General features: G+C 36.1%; 1 protein-coding gene across 1 annotated transcript in view; it reads left to right on the top strand.

Moving 5' to 3' along the window:
- Positions 1-19,906, top strand: part of FGF11 (fibroblast growth factor 11) — a 344,103-nt gene that overhangs the window by 157,039 nt on the left and 167,158 nt on the right. The window contains exon 3 of the mRNA XM_044076213.1: positions 12,872-12,975. Coding sequence (XP_043932148.1) covers positions 12,872-12,975 — 104 coding nt within the window. The remainder of the gene's footprint in view (positions 1-12,871; positions 12,976-19,906) is intronic.

The following is a 19,906-nucleotide window of genomic DNA, read 5'->3' as shown; positions in this document are numbered from 1 at the left end:
GATGGATGTATTTGCTAATTTAAAGGATTGCTACTGTTTACAGTATTTTCAAAACATTTAAGCAACTGTTTACCTGAGAAATCACTCTTCTTGTCTGTTTGTTGGTTTAATGATTTGCCTTGATTTATATCATCTTGCAGAAGGGTGATCTAGCAAGGGACATGGTTGTTTAGTGTTTGTCTACACTTGAGAGTTACTTTTGTTGTGCTTTTGCATTTAGAATTTCCAAGGTCTTCTATCTTGTAGCAGAAGGTGTTTGTCAGATTTCTCTGAGTTGATAAGCACTCCAGGGAGCTTAAAGTATAGTCGTTTACTGGCCAGACAGCACAGGAGTTAGTTTCTAGTTTATTTCCTGTGGCTATAAAGTTGGCACATATGTGCAGAGCTGCTCACCATGCAGCCGCTGTTGGCAGCGCACTGTATAGTTGCAGATGCCTAAACTGTAAAATTTACCTAAAGCGAGTACTTAGGACTTTAACATGTAACACATTAAGGCTCTGCGCAGAGATAAACTTAGGACAGCTAGTTAGCTCATTGAACAGCACTAATAACCAATCATAGCACTACCCAAAACAGCTAGCTTTAATCCCAGACAGTGCACAGGTGACCCTCTGTAAAGCCAGATCCAGAAATCATACTAGACTAACCCTAATACAGGCCCTGACAATATGATTATAAATTTTTTCTAATGTCTCTGTCACCAGTTTGGTAGATATGGGGATCCTGAGACAATGCAGCAATTGTTTCATGTACTCTGACAATCTTTTAATCCTTAAAGAAACTAACACAGTAGGCAAGAGATGTACATATATAACTTGAAGGCTAAAAGTTTGCTTATTAACAAGGTTGTCAAGAACATACACTGTCTACTTCCTACACACATACCACTTACTACAGACATAGACCTTCCACTGAGGCTCTTAAGAAAACCTTCCCAAACCTCAAACACATCTTAAGCCATTCCTTGGCAACACCTATCCTCAGAAGCCACTAAAGGACATATGAAAAACACCAAACACCACAAATAACTTGCACACAATGCCACCCAAAGATCAAATCCCATAAAACAAGCAAACACTTCACCTAATGCTCTTGTCATAGGGGATGTTCTAGTACCTCACACAGATGCTCCTCTCAACAGGCTGGACATTGAGACGATAACGATTAGTTGCCTATCCATAATATCATGCATACCCTCAGGTCACTATACCACATGTACCAGTATGATTCTATTATATTTCATGTGGATGTAAACAACCTGAGACATACCTCATTGGACTATATGAAAAGATACATTATAGATCTCTCTAAGAATTTGTGTCATAGACAGGTACATGCCTTGCATTGAGAATCATTCTACCTTCACCAAGGATGATGCTACAGTATAAACAGAAAATAACTGATTTTAGCAATTGGTTTAGTTTCTGGTATCACTACAGGGGCATCCAATACCTATCCACATGGGAGGACATGGTTAACAGATGACAGTGCCTTGCCAAGGATGGTCTGCAACTGTCTCCCCGGGGCTTTCAGAAATTGGCTAAAATGTCAACCACCCCCTTACAGCCTTTTTAGGCAATGTCAAAATGACAAAACTACTAACGCAGCAAAAAAAACAAAAAAAAAAAAAAACAAAGCAATCTTAAGGTGCTACTGCTCAATGCTAGAAGCCTAAACAAGAAACTCCACACCTTACAAACTCTCCTCATTTTGGAGAATATAGACATCTGTGTTGTTAACAAGACTTGGGTTAAAGCCACAGATAGTACTCTGGCAGTGCAAGGTCACAGTACCTTCCACACATTTAGACAAACAACAACACAGACAGGGGCTAAAAGTGGAGGTGTCTTAATTTAAATTAGCAACAAATTGTCAGGATATGGCTGTTATATCTTTGGGGAGGATATAACCCATATAGCTAAAGCTAATGCAGCAGTGATCATTCAAGCATCTGCTGTTATGATAGGTTTCAGCTTACACAACTGTACTTTCGAAAAAGGCTGTGTTCCAAATAAATGAAGTAGCTTCTAGAACACAGGTAAAGACAAAGGCACAACACAGCATGCAATCCAGTAATAACTTTCAAGTCTCCCAAGTGGCTTCCCAATGAAGATCCAACATGATCGGGTGTCACAGACTAGCTTTTTAGAGGCACATTGAACAAAGTAGGTGACTCCAAATCTGATCACACAGCTTGGATCAAATGACTCAGTCTGACACGAATTTAAGAGACCAACCAATTGAGCTGCTGATCATTTTACAGACAAAAATCTACTAATATGTTCTTCTGAAGATGAGAATGAAGACCAAGAATGGATAAAAATTCAAAGTCAACAGCTTGTTAGCAGCTTCTAAAGGAATTCACTGCATGAGCATTTGGCAGTTTTGGATGATAGGTATGTATGGGCATCCTCAACAACCAAGCCATATCTGTTTCAATATAACACCTGTCAATCAATGCTCAGGTCAACAACAAATAATTCCATATAATGAAATCAGCCCTTTAAAACCACTAACTACAGGCTTCATTTACTGAATGCTAAATGCTAGCACTGTTTCCTGATGCAAGTTTCTATACAGTGTTCCCCACTATTCGCAAAAAGCAGATGCCCATTTAATATGGTGTCGATGAATGAGTTCTTCAAACAACTTCTTACAGTAGCCAACTAATAAAATATGTATAAAACAACTGAATAATAATACATAACATGGAAATAATAAATGTTCTTCAATAAAGAAACCAGGAACTGCCACGTCAACATCATTTTTTGCACTAGTGAACAACCATTGCTATATTTTTCATGAGTAGTTTTGCTCTTTATTATTATTCCAATAATCACCCTTTGCTATTGCTCTGCTGTCTAAATCACAGTATTTAAATAAAGTTTTATGACCCAAATCATACTACATAAATTTTCTTGTAAAACAGTTGTTTATAGCATGCATTGTTGCTGACATTCATTTTCATTCATTCATTCATTTTCTGATACATTTTTATCATATTTAGGGTACTGGAAAACATAAAGTCTATCGTAGTAAGCAATGTGCATAAAAAAAAAAAGTTATGGATGGCATTCACTGAAGAAGACATCCCCGCATGTTCCGACGTACCTATAGGTAACTTAGATGATACCAAATGTACCTATTGTTATGTCTGAAACACCAGAGGTCACAGTGAAAAACCCAAGCAAACATAGAGAGTCTATACAGACTTCACAAAATATGTACCCAGCCAAGAATTGAACCAGAGAAAACAGCCATTACAAAAAAAAAAAAAAACAATGCTAACTGCCATATCACTGTGATATACTGGGATTGCTACATTTCAGATTAATCATTTTTATGCTAAAGTCACTGTTCCCCTCACCAAAAAACAAAATCATACATCATAAGTTATTGTGCTGCAAACCCAATAGCTTATTTCTCTCATGCAGAATAACCAAGCCTGGCTTGAGTCATCTTTTTGCTGAAGTTACTGTACATAAATTATTTTTGTGCCCAAAATTTCACTGAATAAATTGATTCCTTATGAAGCCAGCAGTTTCTTTAGTGTATAAAATTCCTAGCTAGGTTTGGATAAATGGGCAAACCATTCTATATAAATTATATTGTGTCCTAAAATCACACAGTATAAATTGTTTCCCTGTAAAACCAGTAACTAGTTTCAAGGTAATGCTGAAGTGCCTTATGTGTACTCCAGTTCTTCACACCTCCCAAAGACGCAGTCAGTGGAATGGTAAATGAATTTGTCCCATGGGATATATATATGTGTGTGTGTGTGGGTGCATGCGTGTGTGTGTGTGTGTGTGTGTGTGTGTGTGTGTGTGTGTGTGTGTGTGTGTGTGTGTGCGTGTCCACTCATGATATGAAAGAAAGGCCTGCAGTCTTTCACCCTCTCTCATTCATGGTACATTCTGTGAATGGCAGCAGCCATTCACAAGGTTGACACAGGAGACAGATGTGACTCATCCACATGGATGGAAGGAGCTATGTAGTCATACTGAAGACACTTTTTCCTCCATATAATCTTTTTATGCTACAAATCTCACTGTATAAATTGCTTAATACATAGAGACTGAACAGATTTTTGTTACCGGAAAATTCAGTTTGTACTTTTGTATTGTAATAAGCAATTTGCTTCCTTTTATGGCAAAAAAATCATTCTGTATTGTTTTATATAAATTGGTTATATGCATAAACCACACATTTTTGTTCAGCTTATCTACCTTGCTTTCAATATTCAGCAATTACTCTCTTGAGGAAAACTTACTCACAATACCTTCACATTAATTGTTTTATGCCCAGAATTAGTCCTCATAAACTTTCTTTTTCACTCTGACTGGCAAGCCCCTTGCCAGCTAGAAAACCTCTTTTTTTTCCTTGGTTCCTTATCCAAACTTTACTCGTGGTGCAACCTTTCTATATTTGCACCAACATGAAGTCATGTTGTGCTATTTTGTTTTCCTAAACTCCTCACTCATTTTGCTAATGGAGTCCCTGAAACTACACGGACTGACTACAGTGCTGAATGCTGGTCCATGCTGTTTAACTTTTCTTTATTCAATAAATACCATGATGGAGAGCATGGGTTAAGGCATCCTTTTTACTCAATGCTCACAAAATACAATGGCATGGCCAGAAATGCACTTGGGAATCACATCTTTCAAAGATGCCCTACTCAACAAGATCATAAAGAGTGAAGAATGTATCATATATCTAAGTGATAAAACAAACCTCTTCTACAAAATCTTTTTTGCATGGGGGGGGGGTTGTAATTTAATGCTACAGTCACACAATTTCATGCTAAAGTCAGCAAAACTACACACATTATTTCACACTAATATAGTTCATTTTTTTAATATAGCTGGCACTATTACATTTTGCTTCACAAACACTTCAATGAGACCTATATTTAATCAATTGGCACAGACTATATATATATATATATATATATATATATATATATATATATATATATATATACACACATATATATATATATATATATATATATATATATATATATAGACACACACATATATGTGTGTGTGTGTGTGTGTGTGTGTGTGTGTGTGTGTGTGTGTGTATGCGTGGACACACACACACACATTTATGTCTATGAAAGAAAATAATAAAGGAAGTGGATTTTTTTACCTTATGAAACTACTCCTAGTACTTGTCTACTTCCTTTCTATTTTTAATAATATTATTTATAAAAAATATTCATTTGATAGCTTCAGTTTAAAAAATAAATAAAATGCTTATTTTTTACAGGGGTGGTTATTCCTGTTGGCACCTCCACTCCATCTCAGACTGGTATGGGGTCTGGCAAATGTCCAATTAGTTTACAGTACTGCTATAAAGTCCTACCTACATAGGTAATAGAAGTTACTGAATCTGTAATTTAGCTATTATGTCATAAAACAAGCTCCCTCCAATGGAATTGAATTTATTTGCTAGTACTTAGAACGTTTTTGTCTTATTATAGTATTTTTTCTGTTTTATTGTTATAGTATTATTAATGCTGCTGTACTAACTGGGTGGTTTGATCTTAAACTTTCCATTATATTTAGATTTAGTAAGATGACTATGTCTGAATATTTTACTAGGTGAGCGTAGAAGTCCTTTGTATAAATGGCAGATGTGGCTCTGTCTGGACTAGTGACATTACAAGTAGATTCTAATACTTTGTCATAGCTGAGATGATTTGCTCATTTGAAATCCTTAAATTCAGAAGTGTTGCCTGGTGGTTTTTAAGATGTTAAAGGAGGTCACAAGTTTGTGGTCATATTTACCCAGGGATGTAGAAACCTGAGAATTGCTGCATGTGGAGTTCTGTATTAGTCAGGATAAGGTCCATGTTTGGCCTCTAGCTTTGTGGTTAACTATTTATTCTAGAAAAGTTTTATATATTAAATCTAAGATTTTCTGTGTGTATCCAGCTTTTCAGATACAAGTATACCAGTTTATTGAGAGGCAGTAGAAAACATCCTCTTTAAAGTAGTTTTTCATAAATGGTAGCTAAGTAAATAACTTTAGGAATCATTGTGGTCACCTATGGACATGGATGGTGTTCTATAACTGATCATTCATTTTGTTTAGGAACAGTTAGAGTTTACTGAGTTTGACTTTTGGGTCTCCAGGAATGTATTTAGATGTGATGTGATTAAAACATATATAGCAGTACCACCATTTTCCCTAAGGTCTTAATACATGGTACTTGCAAAACCCAAGTATTGAGGGAATGTTGTCTCTATGCTGAGACAGAGTCTCAGTAACTACACCCCTTTTTTAATTTCTCCAAGTTGCAGTTACTACACAGACATGGATGTGCTCATGTTACAGAAGACCAAAAAGATCAGGCAATTTATTATTAAAACTTTTGCTACTGTGATGAGTAGCCTTGATGTGATCTGACCTAGGCTTTAATTTGCTGTATTATTGTCTATCATGCTGGAATGTCCATTATTTAGACTCTAAAAAGGCATTATTGGAGCACCAAAGGCTTTAGCCAGAATGTGGAATCCATGGAAGAAGAGGAGCAGACCATTCTTTGTGAAGAAAGTTGTACTGCCTACAATCTCGTCCCATATTGACAAACTGGACCCTTCTCCTGAAAGACATCAGCTACTTAACCAACTGTTGAAGCCAGTTCTCTTTATTTTGTATCTAGGTATCTTTCTGAGCAAAAGAAGGATCCCGCTCAAGACCAGAGCCTTGCCTGCATTTGACATATGCGTAGTGAAGTCTAATATTCTTTCTGCAGGTCTATCAGAGTTGAGTGCCTCAATTCATTCATACCTACATGCATTACCTGTTGATCATAACTGTATTTGTCCAGTGAGAAAGATTGAAGAGCCCTTGTAATGTCAGGGATCCTGACACTGGAGAAACAACTAACTTTAACCATGTCCTTGGCCAGCCTTGTGAGTGTGGTGGCAGTGTGCCTCATAGTCACCAATTACCATAATGCTGCTAGTTCAGATTGCAAAGTTAAGTGTAGTTGACAGTTTACAGTCTACAACCCAGAGAATCTTTACTCATACCTCTCAACTCGACAGATTTTCTCAGAATGTCCAGATTTTTGCCTCATATTTTTGTTCTGTTTCTCATAATATTGTGGTTTTCTGGCAAATCAATGAGGGTTGAAGTCAGAAAATAGTAATGACAGTCATTTGAGTTTCATACTTCATACCCTTCAGAAAATTCATGCTAATGCAAAAGCTGTTGTTCTTTTTACTTTCTATGTTTGTAAGAACAATAATTTAAAAAGTGTCCCTATTTTGGGCCTTTGTCCTTCCATTATTTATAATTTTGTCCAGATTTCTGGCTCTAAGAGTTTGAGAGGTATGTTCAATATGTGTGAGCAAAGTGCTGTTCCATTAGTGGATTTATGATGAGACCTGCTCTTCTTAAGCCGAGGAGGCCTTGCAAGTGAATTATTAGCAACCTCAGCCTATGTTAGTTTAGTGTGTTTGTTATGAGTTGTGGGTTACAGTATGTGATGCTCATAGGCCATCTTATTTGGTGAGAGGGAGGCCACCAATTTGCTTAGATATTTACATCTCTCACAGTCTAAGTTATTTGTGTCAAGTAGAAGTGCATAGCTTTTGAGGACATGGTAGTTCCTACACTACTTTAGAGTACCAGGTTCTATGCACCTGGAGGCAGAAGGGATATAAGCAGATTTATTTACAATTTTGGCCTAGTGGGACTGTGTCTTGCCAGTCTAGGTGTACCAACTATGCAGTACTAAGGAAAGACATGACCAGTTATCAGCAATCAGATGAAACACTATGTGCAGACATAAGTAAGAGAAGAAATACGATGACGTTTCTTATTGCTAGGTAAAATATATTCCTTATTTTCCCTGCTTGAAAAAAATACCAAAGCATGCACATCTTTTACTGTGGAGCCCCCAGGACTCAGTATAGTTCAAACAGCATTACAGTACAGAAACAGGCAGTTATGAAGAGCATTAGATCTTCCATAATGACATCACCTGGTATTTTGGACCTAAAGTTATGCAAAGCCCAATATTTTGAATAATGGCTGAGTAACCAATTAACCACCATGTTTTTGGGAAGTGGGAAGAAGCTGGAGTATCCAGAGGAAAAGCAAGTACATTTAGGGAGAACATGCAAATTCCACACAAACAAGGACCAGTAATCAGGCTTGAGCCTCAGACCACAGAGATGTGAGGCAGAGATATTAACTAACGATCTAATGTGCTCATACATTATAGCTGCACTTTAGAACCGATACAGAAAGTGATGTCTGAGCTTTTTTTAACCCATTTTGTTTTCCTGCTGCGCTAATCATTCTTACCAGGACAAGTATAGCAGGAGTACCCTAACACAGTCTACAGTACAACAGTTTAGAAAATAAAACCATGTTAGTATTTCAAATTGGTGTGTATGTATGATAGATGGATAAATACACACACACACACACACACACACACACACACACACGTGTTTGTGTGTATGTGTGCATCCCCATAGGTTTAAAGTGGAATATGCATTCTGTACTATTCTTGCAAATATGATTTTGCAAATTCATGCAGAAACACTACCCGAATTCTTGAGAAGAAACGTGTCACCATTCTACCCAAGTCTAGCTGCCAAAATTAAATATTTTACAAGCACATTTGTATAAAACTATTTGACAACCAAGAAAAAAAATGATGCCCTTCAGGAACAGGAAATGTCTACCTGAAATATAAGAAGCTGTTTTACTTTGTGTGCCTTTGTGTTCTTTGGACCAGCTTAACAATACTGCATTGTTAAAAATGTTAACTTGTGAGGAGATCTACTTGTGCTATTAGTTCAGCCCAGTGATATATGTAGCCAGAGCATACTGCTGCAGTAATCTTGCTTGGTCCATTTTGTTGCTGACTGTTGTACACCAGTAAGAATAAAGTGTATAGAAAACTTTCCTTGCACATCTTTATTATTTATAGCCCTAATGTGTCTTTAATAATCTTTTATCCAGATATTCAAGCACTGCCAACAGGTCCTACCTAATATGCACCTAGCTAAGAAGTCTTTCACTCCTTCCTTAAATTATTTTTGTCTGCTTCAACAAATTAGTGTTGTCTATCTGGTGCTCTGAAGAATATTATAATAGTTTTAGAATTCACCCCTTTCATCTAAAAGGATACACCTGCACTTATTACTATCCTAAGTGCACAATGGACTCTAACAATAATGGGGGACAAAGGTCCAAAATCAGGGACAGATGTTAAATATTCCTTTTATGTACTTAGAACGCTACTGGAATTAAATGTTTTGCATTAGCATACATTTCCTGAAGAATATGAGATCTGAAACTCAAATATCTGTCATTATTCAGTGACTACAATCCTCAATGTTTGGCCAGAAACCCATAAGGCAAAATCAAGGACATTCTGTGAAATCACAGAAAGCTGAGAGGTATGGAGGCATTTCCAGTTCATAAAACATTTTATTTGCATTTTGTTCTTCAAAGTGATTTATTTATATATGTCACATTCTATTGTCTTTTGTTTTTCTTATGCAAATATTCTAATCAGTCAGCATCTCATAATCTGTGCTGCAATCCTGTTAGCATGCTTTTCTCCTTTATTTCTGAACAGCTCTAACATTTTCCTGCTCTTGAAGTCTCCAGAGTAAAGTACATAAATTTGTGTGAGTCTTTACTAAAGACCCATAAAATTATTTTTACTTTTTTTCTGGCTTTATACCTTTCCTATTGCAGTACAAATACTTTTTTGGCTTACACTCAGTTGCAAAGATCAGCCATTTTTTTTTTATCCCATTTGAATAAGTATACAAGTCTGAGTCTTCACCCACCCATGTCAGATTTGTTCTAGTTACACAAGTGAGATATTATTACCAAAAGATGTCTGCTTAATATGTGGTTTGTCTGATCTCCCTGCTGAAAGACATTGGATGTCACTGACTGCTCTTTTTCCATGGGTCAGTGGTATTGGGTTGAGAATAATAAAGTAAAACAATGAGTTGGGGAAAGCTCATCATGAGTGTGTGTGTGTGTGTGGGGGGGGGGGGTGACTTTACCTCCTGCAAAACAATTTTTTTTTAGATTTTAGATATGTTGCATTAATTCATATTATTCTTCCAAGTGTTAGGTTCATGCAAAACACACTATTTTTACTGAGTATTTGTGGTGTGAGGAGATATATGGAACTTAATTTCTTCAGTAGTTTTTACAATGGGTCTATATTAAATCATCGAATGCTTAGAAAAGCGAACAATGATTTATCGACCCTATGTAAGCAAAAGCTTACAAACTCGAATGCTTAGAACAGCTATATTTTTCCAAGGGACACCCCTCACACCCTCCCTACTTAAATATACCAACTCCGAGATCGCACTGCAGTGACAAAAATGGCAAAGTAACCGACGCGGCTAAGCAATTTCTTTCCCAGAGAAAGAATTCCCTTATATGCAGCTTTGTCATTTTGCCTTTTCATCTTTTCAAGTTTGACCAAGATGCATTTGAAAGAATGCGTCTTTGGCCATCTAATAGGAACCCTTTACAATTAAAGGCTAAGTAGGACCTTTATGAATTGCTATAATTCTTTTCATGCCCAATCTTAACAGAATTTTTGTTCACCACAGATCACCCTGAATGTTGGATTGTTAACTCTTGTCCTTAACAAGCACCTCAACATTAGGTATGGTGGTAGAATTTATTTGTAAGTTACTGTGTTAAGTGCACCCTGGCCAGAATGCATTCTGTGCATCGTACTTGTCCACCTAGGTATGGCTGTGACATGGCCACAGCACATTGACTTCTTGCAAATGCCTTGACTTTTTTAGCCTGTGCTGGAGGTCAGCACAGCAGTGAAGATGCCCCCCTCCCATGGAGAGAGATTTTGAGAGGAATGCTTCAGTTCCTCCTGCTACTACACACACATGTTCCTAAATCAAGATTATTTATACCTTAGATGGTCATCTTCCAAAACTATCAATAGACTGACTGAGCTAGAAAAGACAGTAACAAAATGAAATGATAAGTAAGGAACGATCTGGACAAGCAATCTTCCATTGCCTCTGCCACACATATTGTAAGCTTCCCTTAGAGCAAGAAATGAGATCTTACTATTGCAGCATTGTCTTTCAAAGTACATTGTAATATTTTCCAGTATATTTTCAGTCAGTGATAGAAAGGATATATTTCAAGTCTGCCATTCTTTTCATAACTGGAAAGATATCCTCATCTGCATTTTTATTTTCTCACATTAGTATAGTCTTACACCAATGACACTCCAAATAAAGTAAGAAAACACATTAGGATTTTGTTGCCCCGGGAAAATGATAAAACATTTGGCGAATGACTAAGATTCCATATGTGCCTAAGAAGTAAATCAGAAAACCTTTTGAATTATACACTGGATTAATTTACATGTTTATAAAATAATTAAGTAATTCTTTGTAGAGACCCAGGATGAAACTTGTATGTATTGATTTAATTCATGGCCATATATCTTTTCATCTACAAAGCTGTTAGTGTTTTTTTTTTTTATAAATTAAGTATGATTGTTTATGACAAAACATGTCTGTATATCTGTAACTCAGGTGATGTCACTTGTTATTCCTGTTTAATTTCTTTGAGTCTTTTGGGTTTCTAATACCATGACAGGAATGGACCCCATTCCTACGTCAGTTCATGATTAAAGTTCATGAAATTAGTCCAGTTTCGGTCTTTAACGTTAGCCAAGAATTAACTTCACAGCACTCACAATGTGCCCAGAACTGACTCCTTCTGTAATTAATTCAGAGTTACATGTACAGGTAGTGTATCTAAATACAACTGTAAATTCTATTTTATTAGCTCTGTTGCTCCTACTGCTATTGGAACTGTCTGATTATCAGAATGATCATGTCTCTGTTATTTGAGGATGTATTCTGTTTAGAGAGCTTGACATTGACTGTAAACCTCTTGTATTAAACATCCTACCCTGTGACAACTTTTTCCAACAAAATAAAAATATGTTACAGAGAGAAAAGTGATTTTATAACAGATAACAGCCACAGAAGGAAAATATACTTTATTGACATTTTTTTTTTCAAGTTAGGAGTAGAGAGAGAGAGAGAAAGAGAGAGAGAGAGAGAGAGAGAGAGAGAGAGAAAGAGAGAGAGAGAGAGAGAGAGAAAGAGAGAGAGAGAGAGAGAGAGAGAGAGAGAGAAAGAGAGAGAGAGAGAGAGAGAGAGAGAGAGAGAGAGAGAGAGAGAGTGAGAGAGAGAGAGAGAGAGAGAGAGAGAGAGAGAGAGAGAGAGAGAGAGAGAGAGAGAGAGAGAGAGAGAGAGAGAGAGAGAGAGAGAGAGAGAGAGAGAGAGAGAGAGAGAGAGAGAGAGAGAGAGAGAGAGAGAGAGAGAGAGAGAGAGAGAGAGAGAGAGAGAGAGAGAGAGAGAGAGAGAGAGAGAGAGAGAGAGAGAGAGAGAGAGAGAGAGAGAGAGAGAGAGAGAGAGAGAGAGAGAGAGAGAAAGAGAGAGAGAGAGAGAGAGAGAGACTGATGGAATGGCAAGAAAAAAATAAAAAAGTACAGGAAGGTAAGGGGGTGAGTTAAATATATATAACCAGTAAATCTGTAGGTAACTGAGAAATGTGGAATCATATTTTAATGGGACCATTCCAGAACTAGGATGGCATAATTGTTTTAACTTGATGGTGGGCAGCAGAAGACATCACCAGCTGGAAATGACATGTTTTCTGTGCCATCCTCCCTCAGTCCTGTTAATTGTCACAATGCTTTACAGCTTTGATGTCCATTTCTTCTGGTCAGGGCAATGAGGTAATAGGTAACTTGTCTTTTTTTATGTAAAGTCTAAACTTACTGCTCTTTCTACTTTTTACCTTCCTCCAGCACTCTTCAACTTAATACCTGTTGGACTTCGGATAGTCGCTATACAGAGCAACAAAACAGGCTTGTATCTAGCCATGAACAGTGAGGGTTATCTGTACACATCAGTAAGTATCTGTATGTTTGTTATAGACTTTGAAGTATTCATAATTTGCAATAGCAATATTGTTTTTGAAAAGACACAAGAATTGTTTTGCAAAAAAAATACATTTTTTTCTAATGTTCAGCCTTCATGGGTGTTATTTTTAATACAGTTTATTCACTCTGAATTTTGGTCTGCATAAAACAAATGTACTGACCTTCTGTAATGCAAAAGCATGTAATGTTTAAGCCTCAGTTATCAAAATGTGGTCTTTAATGCACAACTGTAGTTAGCATGCAACAGTGAAATCAATAATATAGATGTCTTTTCCACATATCAAACAATCCCAAAATATTTTAAGTTGGTTAAAGAGTTAAAATGTGGAAGGAGGATGTGTACTATTGGTTTCCTGTTTGCCATTTATAAACCTTGTCTCCATGTTTAAAATACCTGTTTTACCCACTTTTCTCTATGCAGCCCAGAACAGTATTTATTTAGAACTTCCTTTCATTGACCGGGAAAGTCTGACTGGGCATACAGTCCCATTTTCAGCTCAGGCCCAGGAAGCAAAGCTTTGTTTATTAAAAAAAAAAAAAAGTAATTATTCATTGCATGGATAAAACAATCATGTAAACAACAACATAGAAAACTGAACAGAGAAAAAAGTTACATAGAAAAAAAGCATCAATTTACATTATATACAGTATTTTAACTGAAACAAGAATACATAAAGTTTTACAAATAAAGGAATAATAGAGAAAAACATTGAATAAAAACACAAGTGTAGCATTATAATAAAACCAAACATTCAAGCAGAATAATGCTAGAGAAAGTCAAAGGAACTTCCCAGACAAGATACATTATAAAAAGAATGTTTACTTAGCGCTTTCATCCTCACACAAACAGGACTTCATCAGAATGTCCTATAACAGCACACACTCCAATTTATATGATTTAAAATGTGACTAATTGAATAATTACTTGTAGAATTTAAAAAACATAAAACACAATTTTGATATAATGACTAAATGCATTGAAATTCGACCAACACTTAAACCAATACAGAACTTATATAAACATTAAAACATGTACTTTAAAAATTAAAATAAAAATATATCAAATCACCCTATAGGTGAATCTTTACTATAGTTTAGCTGCTCTCAACTTTAAAATAGGCTGAATGGATACATAATCATTAATTCCTAGGTAATACATGGTACGTAATTTAAGTTGCCATCTAAATTCTTTATTCTCAAATGCTATTTGACATCCCCACCCCAGGGGTTTAAATTTACTTGATCTAAAATTGCAAATTTAAACTTTGAAAAAGACAAACAGGTAGCTGAATGCTTAAATAATGCATTATTTTCATTGTGCTTAGAAATATTATAACAGTGTTCGTATATTATTTTACAAAGGCTGTGTTCAGTTTCCCCTACATAAAATACAGGGCATCCTGAACATTTAGCAGGATACACCACTAGTTTTGAATGACATTTGCCATTGCAACCATAAACTTTAGAATGAACACTGTTTTCCAAAACCTAGTTTTTCTTTTCAAGAATAAATGAGCACTGATTGCATGTATCACACTTTACAGTGGCTTTCTTTTCATGTTTAATTCCATGACTATTTCAAGAGAAAAAAGTTGACCTTATATGTAGAGCTTAGCCTTTTTTAAACAATAGATATGAAGGAAAATATAGTAAGACTGAGAATTTGTGAAAAAATATACAGGATGATTTTGAAATGAGTATAGGAAATGATATTTCAGGTTTGAGAAATATGGGATAGGAAAGTTAGATGGTAGAACAGAGGCAATTTGGGTGTAGTTGGAAAAATTAGTCAGAGTGGGAGCATGAGCAAAGCCAGGTGGAATTGGTGTTGTTTTAGGTTGTGCTTAAAACTTGATGAACTGCTGTCTAGTTTTAGTGTAATGGGGATAGAGTTCCAGTGTCTGGTAATATACAAAGAATACAGTGAGTCACCAGCTGCATTGTGGGATTTGGAAGTGGTTAAGAGGCTTTTGGTGCAAGATCATAAGTTTCTAGGTGAGGAATAGTGTTTGAAGATGTTGTATAGTGAGGGGCAAGCATTTGGTCTGTGAATTATTTTATGTGCAGTAAGTAGTTGTGAGTAGGTAAAGTAATTAGGTAATTCCAGCCATATTAAATTCTCTAGTACTATGTAGTAGTGAGTGCGATAAGGTATGTTGGATGCAAATTTGTCTATTTTGCTGTAACAAGCTTCAAGTTTATTTAGTAATGTGATCTGCAGATTAGTTGGCATGGGTGATGCATAAAGAAGAGATGGGAGAAGGTAAGACACTGATAATGTTCTTCTAGTGAAGTCAGTGAGGAAATGTCTTTTCTGTATAGAAAGCCCAGTTTTTTGGTGTTTTTTTGATGGAATGATTAATCTGTAAGTCATATTCTAGGTTATTGTCTGTAATGTGATACCCAGTTAATATCCCACTATGCTGCCACTAAATAATGTGGCACCAGAATAATACTCAACCGGACTGTCTGTAATAATGTGACGTCTCCCACTATCATGGGTCAGTAAATAACTAACTTCAATCCTCACTACTGACTCCAATGTGAGACTACCACTTAAACAGGAGTAGTATTCCACAATATTCACTAAGAGCACAACAGGAACATGCTCTATAGCCTGGGACTGGATTGTATTCTTCTGTCCACCCCAAATATAACTCCTTATTACACAATTCACAGCAATATGTCCCAGTTTAAGACCTCTGATACACACACACATTTAAATAAATTAAATTGCACACAAAGCCTGACACAGATTTCCAGCTGTGTCCCTTCCCCAAAATAATACAGTAATGCTGACACCAATCAGAGTGTCTTTATGCACTTTTAATGTTGTATCCAATTATAAAAAATAGATATTAAAACAAATGATAGCAGATGGCCTAAGCAGCCAGGCTTTTGGAGTGGCCTGGGAAGTTATCAAGGCAAGTGTAAGCACTCTGAAATCACTAAACAAAAGCACTGATTGACCAGCCATAATGTAAGTTAATAAAAATATTTAATAATGAGCAAAATGATTAAAAATATAAAACAGTAATTTCCAATAAACAAACAGAACTCAAGTACCATGAAAATGAAATCAATACTGTAGGACAGAGATCCAACATTCAGAAAACTTCTAACTGATCTAACTGATTAGTTATAATTTTCCTATCTGACTAAATAATACTGTCACTGATCTAAACTAAATTATTACAACAAAGCTAACACAGGCTTACAGTTCTTGGTGAATCCTTTTGGATATTCACTGCACAGTACATTTGTAACTGTCATTGCTGTAACTGCAACTGACTACTGACTTCTGTAACTGACTTCAACTGTCTTCAGCAGGCTCTTTTATAGACTAGCCTAACTGTCACAACTGCTCCAGTTCTAATTTTCTTTTCATATTTTGAAAATCAACCAACAGCTGTTTACAAAAGATCCTTCCTGTCTTTCGGCTTCTGACAGTTACACATAGCAACTGTCAACATTCTGATGACATCATCTGCAGATCAGCTGAATCTGAGACAGTTTGCCTTTAGAATCTTTCTTCACAAACATGCACAGTTAGAAATATAAAAAGGACACTTTTCAAGTATTTAAAACATTCTGTGCAAACAGATTATAAATCAACATCTAAGAACTTATTTACAATATCATAGCTAGTCATGCTGGCATATAACACACAGGTTAATCTGAAATTATGTACAAAAACTTCAGCCAGACATGCTAGCACAGACAACGGTGTCTAATTTCTTCACAATGACACCTAGTGGTTTTATATTAGACATGGATTCTATTTTGATATTGTTTGCTGAAGTGATGTTAAAAGAAAGCTTGTGTATGGGCAGAGATTTAGGCATAAAGAGAATTACCTTTTTTAGCATTTATAAGTGGTCTCGTAGCCATGACTAAATGGAGGAGAATGAGACTCCGTGACAAGCAGAGTAGCATCCTTGCCACCTTGAAGGTAAACCTAGATAACTGGATATTTAGCCTCAAATTCTCCCCAGTTCTAGCTTTTCTTGGTCTCTTTCAGGCTAGAGGTAAAGTTTGTATAGGTTGTTTTTGGCTTGGTCTATAATGGTCAGCAGACTAATTACCTAGTACTTACCTGTGATCCTATGAGTGCGGTGATGGGGACAAGGAAGGAATAATCACTTATACTTAAGTACAAAAAAAAGAGTATACACAAATATTCATATATTCTTTCATTCTCTAGTGCCTCATTTAGCCTACTCAGAGTTGTGCATGAAACAATGTCTGTTGAGGCAGTTAGTGGAAGAAAGGCAAATAACTAATTCTAGAGACACTCTACTCTATTGCAGAACACAGGTGCACACACACACACACACACACACACACACACACACACACACACACACACACTGTATATGCAAATTAATTTATGACATATCTGGAGGTTGGAGAAAAAACAAATCACCCAGTGGAAAAAAAACACATGCACACACACACATAGTCAAAAGGAGGATATGCAGACTCTACAATGAAGGAACCCCAGCAAGGAAATGAACCTGAGAACTAGGGACTGAGGCAGCTGCACTGAATAACTATACTACCCATTAGGATATGTTATGTGCATAAGATACTGTGACAGACTCAATATACTACTAAGTTGGATTCAGTAGTGAAAATTGTCTAAATTATAAGGCTACATAGCAATAATTGCATGCAGGCTAATAAATATAGATTTTAATAGCTACAATTTAAATGCCTGCATTTTTTAGGATCCCCCTTCATGAAATAAATGATCATATTTTTTAGGTGATTTTGCACAGCAAAAGCAAAATCATTTTTGTGGTGGAGAAGGTACAAAAACAGTGTGTAATGGATCTAAGAATGTCAGCTGTCTCATTCACTTTGTGTAGAAGAACTACGACTACATGTAAAGCTATAAGTAAGAACACTTAAAACTGAGAGTTAGGTATGTGCTTTCACAACTGTAAGCACCAGTTTATATATTTGATAGTTCGTATTAATTGTGCCTTATGTTAGAGCATTAGAAATGCAAGTTCAGAAGGCAGTTTTGTAGTATGAGAATAAAGTCTCATGTCTAGTGGAATATTCACTGTATCTTAAATAAATGGAGGAAAAAGGAACAGTAACTTTGAAAGAAGGTCAAGCTCAGATGAGGTTAGATAGATGGAAGCTGCCAGCCTTTCTGCCATAACATACTCACTTTTATCACAATTCATTGGGTTAGAGGGCACATAACAGTGCAGGGGATTGCACTTTAACCCATTATCTACCTAATCCTAAATCTGATGATAATTATCTGATATTCACGCAGTTCAAGTGTATTACCAACAGGGCATGGTGAAATTGCCTCCAGAGGAAAATTCAAAATGCTGAGCTGAAATGGGGTGCTATGAGGGGGGTACTAGCCATAAAAAGTAGCTGTAAAGAGTTAGAATGAACTACAGTTTTGGGAAGAAAATCTAAAGTACCCTGACAAGGCTGAATCTGTTAGAAGACAAGAGGTTTTTAACTGTGAACAGGAAGGGAGAAGAATGCAGCTTAATCCCTTTCCAGAATTAAAACAAGAATGATAGTAAACCTGCTATAGAATAGTGGCACTATTTGTAAATGAAAAATATCGGGGGAGCAGAAACTTAGTCAAGCATATCAGGGGAGATAAGGTGTTTGAGATGACTGTGCTATGGCCAAAATGATAGGGAAAGTGAAGTGTATGCCAGCTTTTAGGACAGAGTAGAACATAAGGTGATTTATACTCTCCAAAATGTTGGAAATCATATCAAAATCAACATGCATTTGGGAAAGTTTCTAAAAAGCAGTGAAATCTCCAAAAAAGTGGACAAATGATTAGCATCAATAGATGAGAATCCTTCACAGATGGCTTCTAAAATGTTCCAGGCTGATTAAAGGGGGTAGTAAACAGGATAATACCTGCCTGAGATGCATAATTGCTAATGTTGGCATGACACATATGCTTTGGGGGTGTACACGGGCAACAGTAGTATGGCATTTAGCTGTGAATGTATGAAAGGAAATATTTGAGTGACTCTGTGTATGCATATGAAATTTCTGTATATGGGGGATAGTGGAAGGGACCTCATACTGGAGAGACAGGGAAGTACATTTTAGAGTTCTCTCATCCAGATAGAAAACATTTGTTGTTGGGAACTGGAAAGAAATCAAGAAATCAGAGACGCGGGATGCACACATTGTTTTCTTAAACACCTGGAGAAGAGTAAGTTATTCCAACTACCAGAGAAAATAGAAACAGAAAGGGTGGAAGTGCTAATATTTTACAAAAGATGAGTGGGTAGTAAGCAAGTGTTGGCTAAAACCAACACTGATTAATGGTGTGGGTCAGTATAATATGGATGTGTCATTATCTCTGCAGCATTAAAAAGAGTTTATCTTTATCACAAAACAGTAGGTTTTTGTAGGTTCGGCAGTTCTGTGCCATAGAAAATGTCACTGCTCTCATACCCATAGGTAAATTCATTTTGCAGTCATAAGATTAAATGTTGGTCCAGACATAACATTCATCAATCACATAAACACAATAAATACAATAATGAAGAAAAGAGCATAACAATAATTGTAACTACAAACATTTAATATTTAACACCTAATAAAAAAAATTGTTCTCCAATATATATTGCACATTCTTCAGCATTCTACTCTTTTTCCACTCAGACAGTATTGCATTGAGTTTAAACCAAAAAGTACAAAAGTGCCAAGGTGCTAAAATTAAGGCTGTATTAAAATTTTAAAACATCTTTTAAGATGCATTATTCATATTATTCATACATGTAATTGCTGCTGGAACAAAACTATTCTTATATCTTTTTATTTTACATCTTGGAAACATACACCTCTTTCCTAATGGAAGTAATTAAAATTCACAACATAATTGATTTGACACAT

Source organism: Protopterus annectens, chromosome 7.part0 (genome assembly GCF_019279795.1).
Source record: "Protopterus annectens isolate FY-2018-M chromosome 7.part0, PAN1.0, whole genome shotgun sequence".
NCBI lineage: Eukaryota > Metazoa > Chordata > Ceratodontiformes > Protopteridae > Protopterus > Protopterus annectens.
This window is presented reverse-complemented; position numbering and strand designations above follow the sequence as displayed.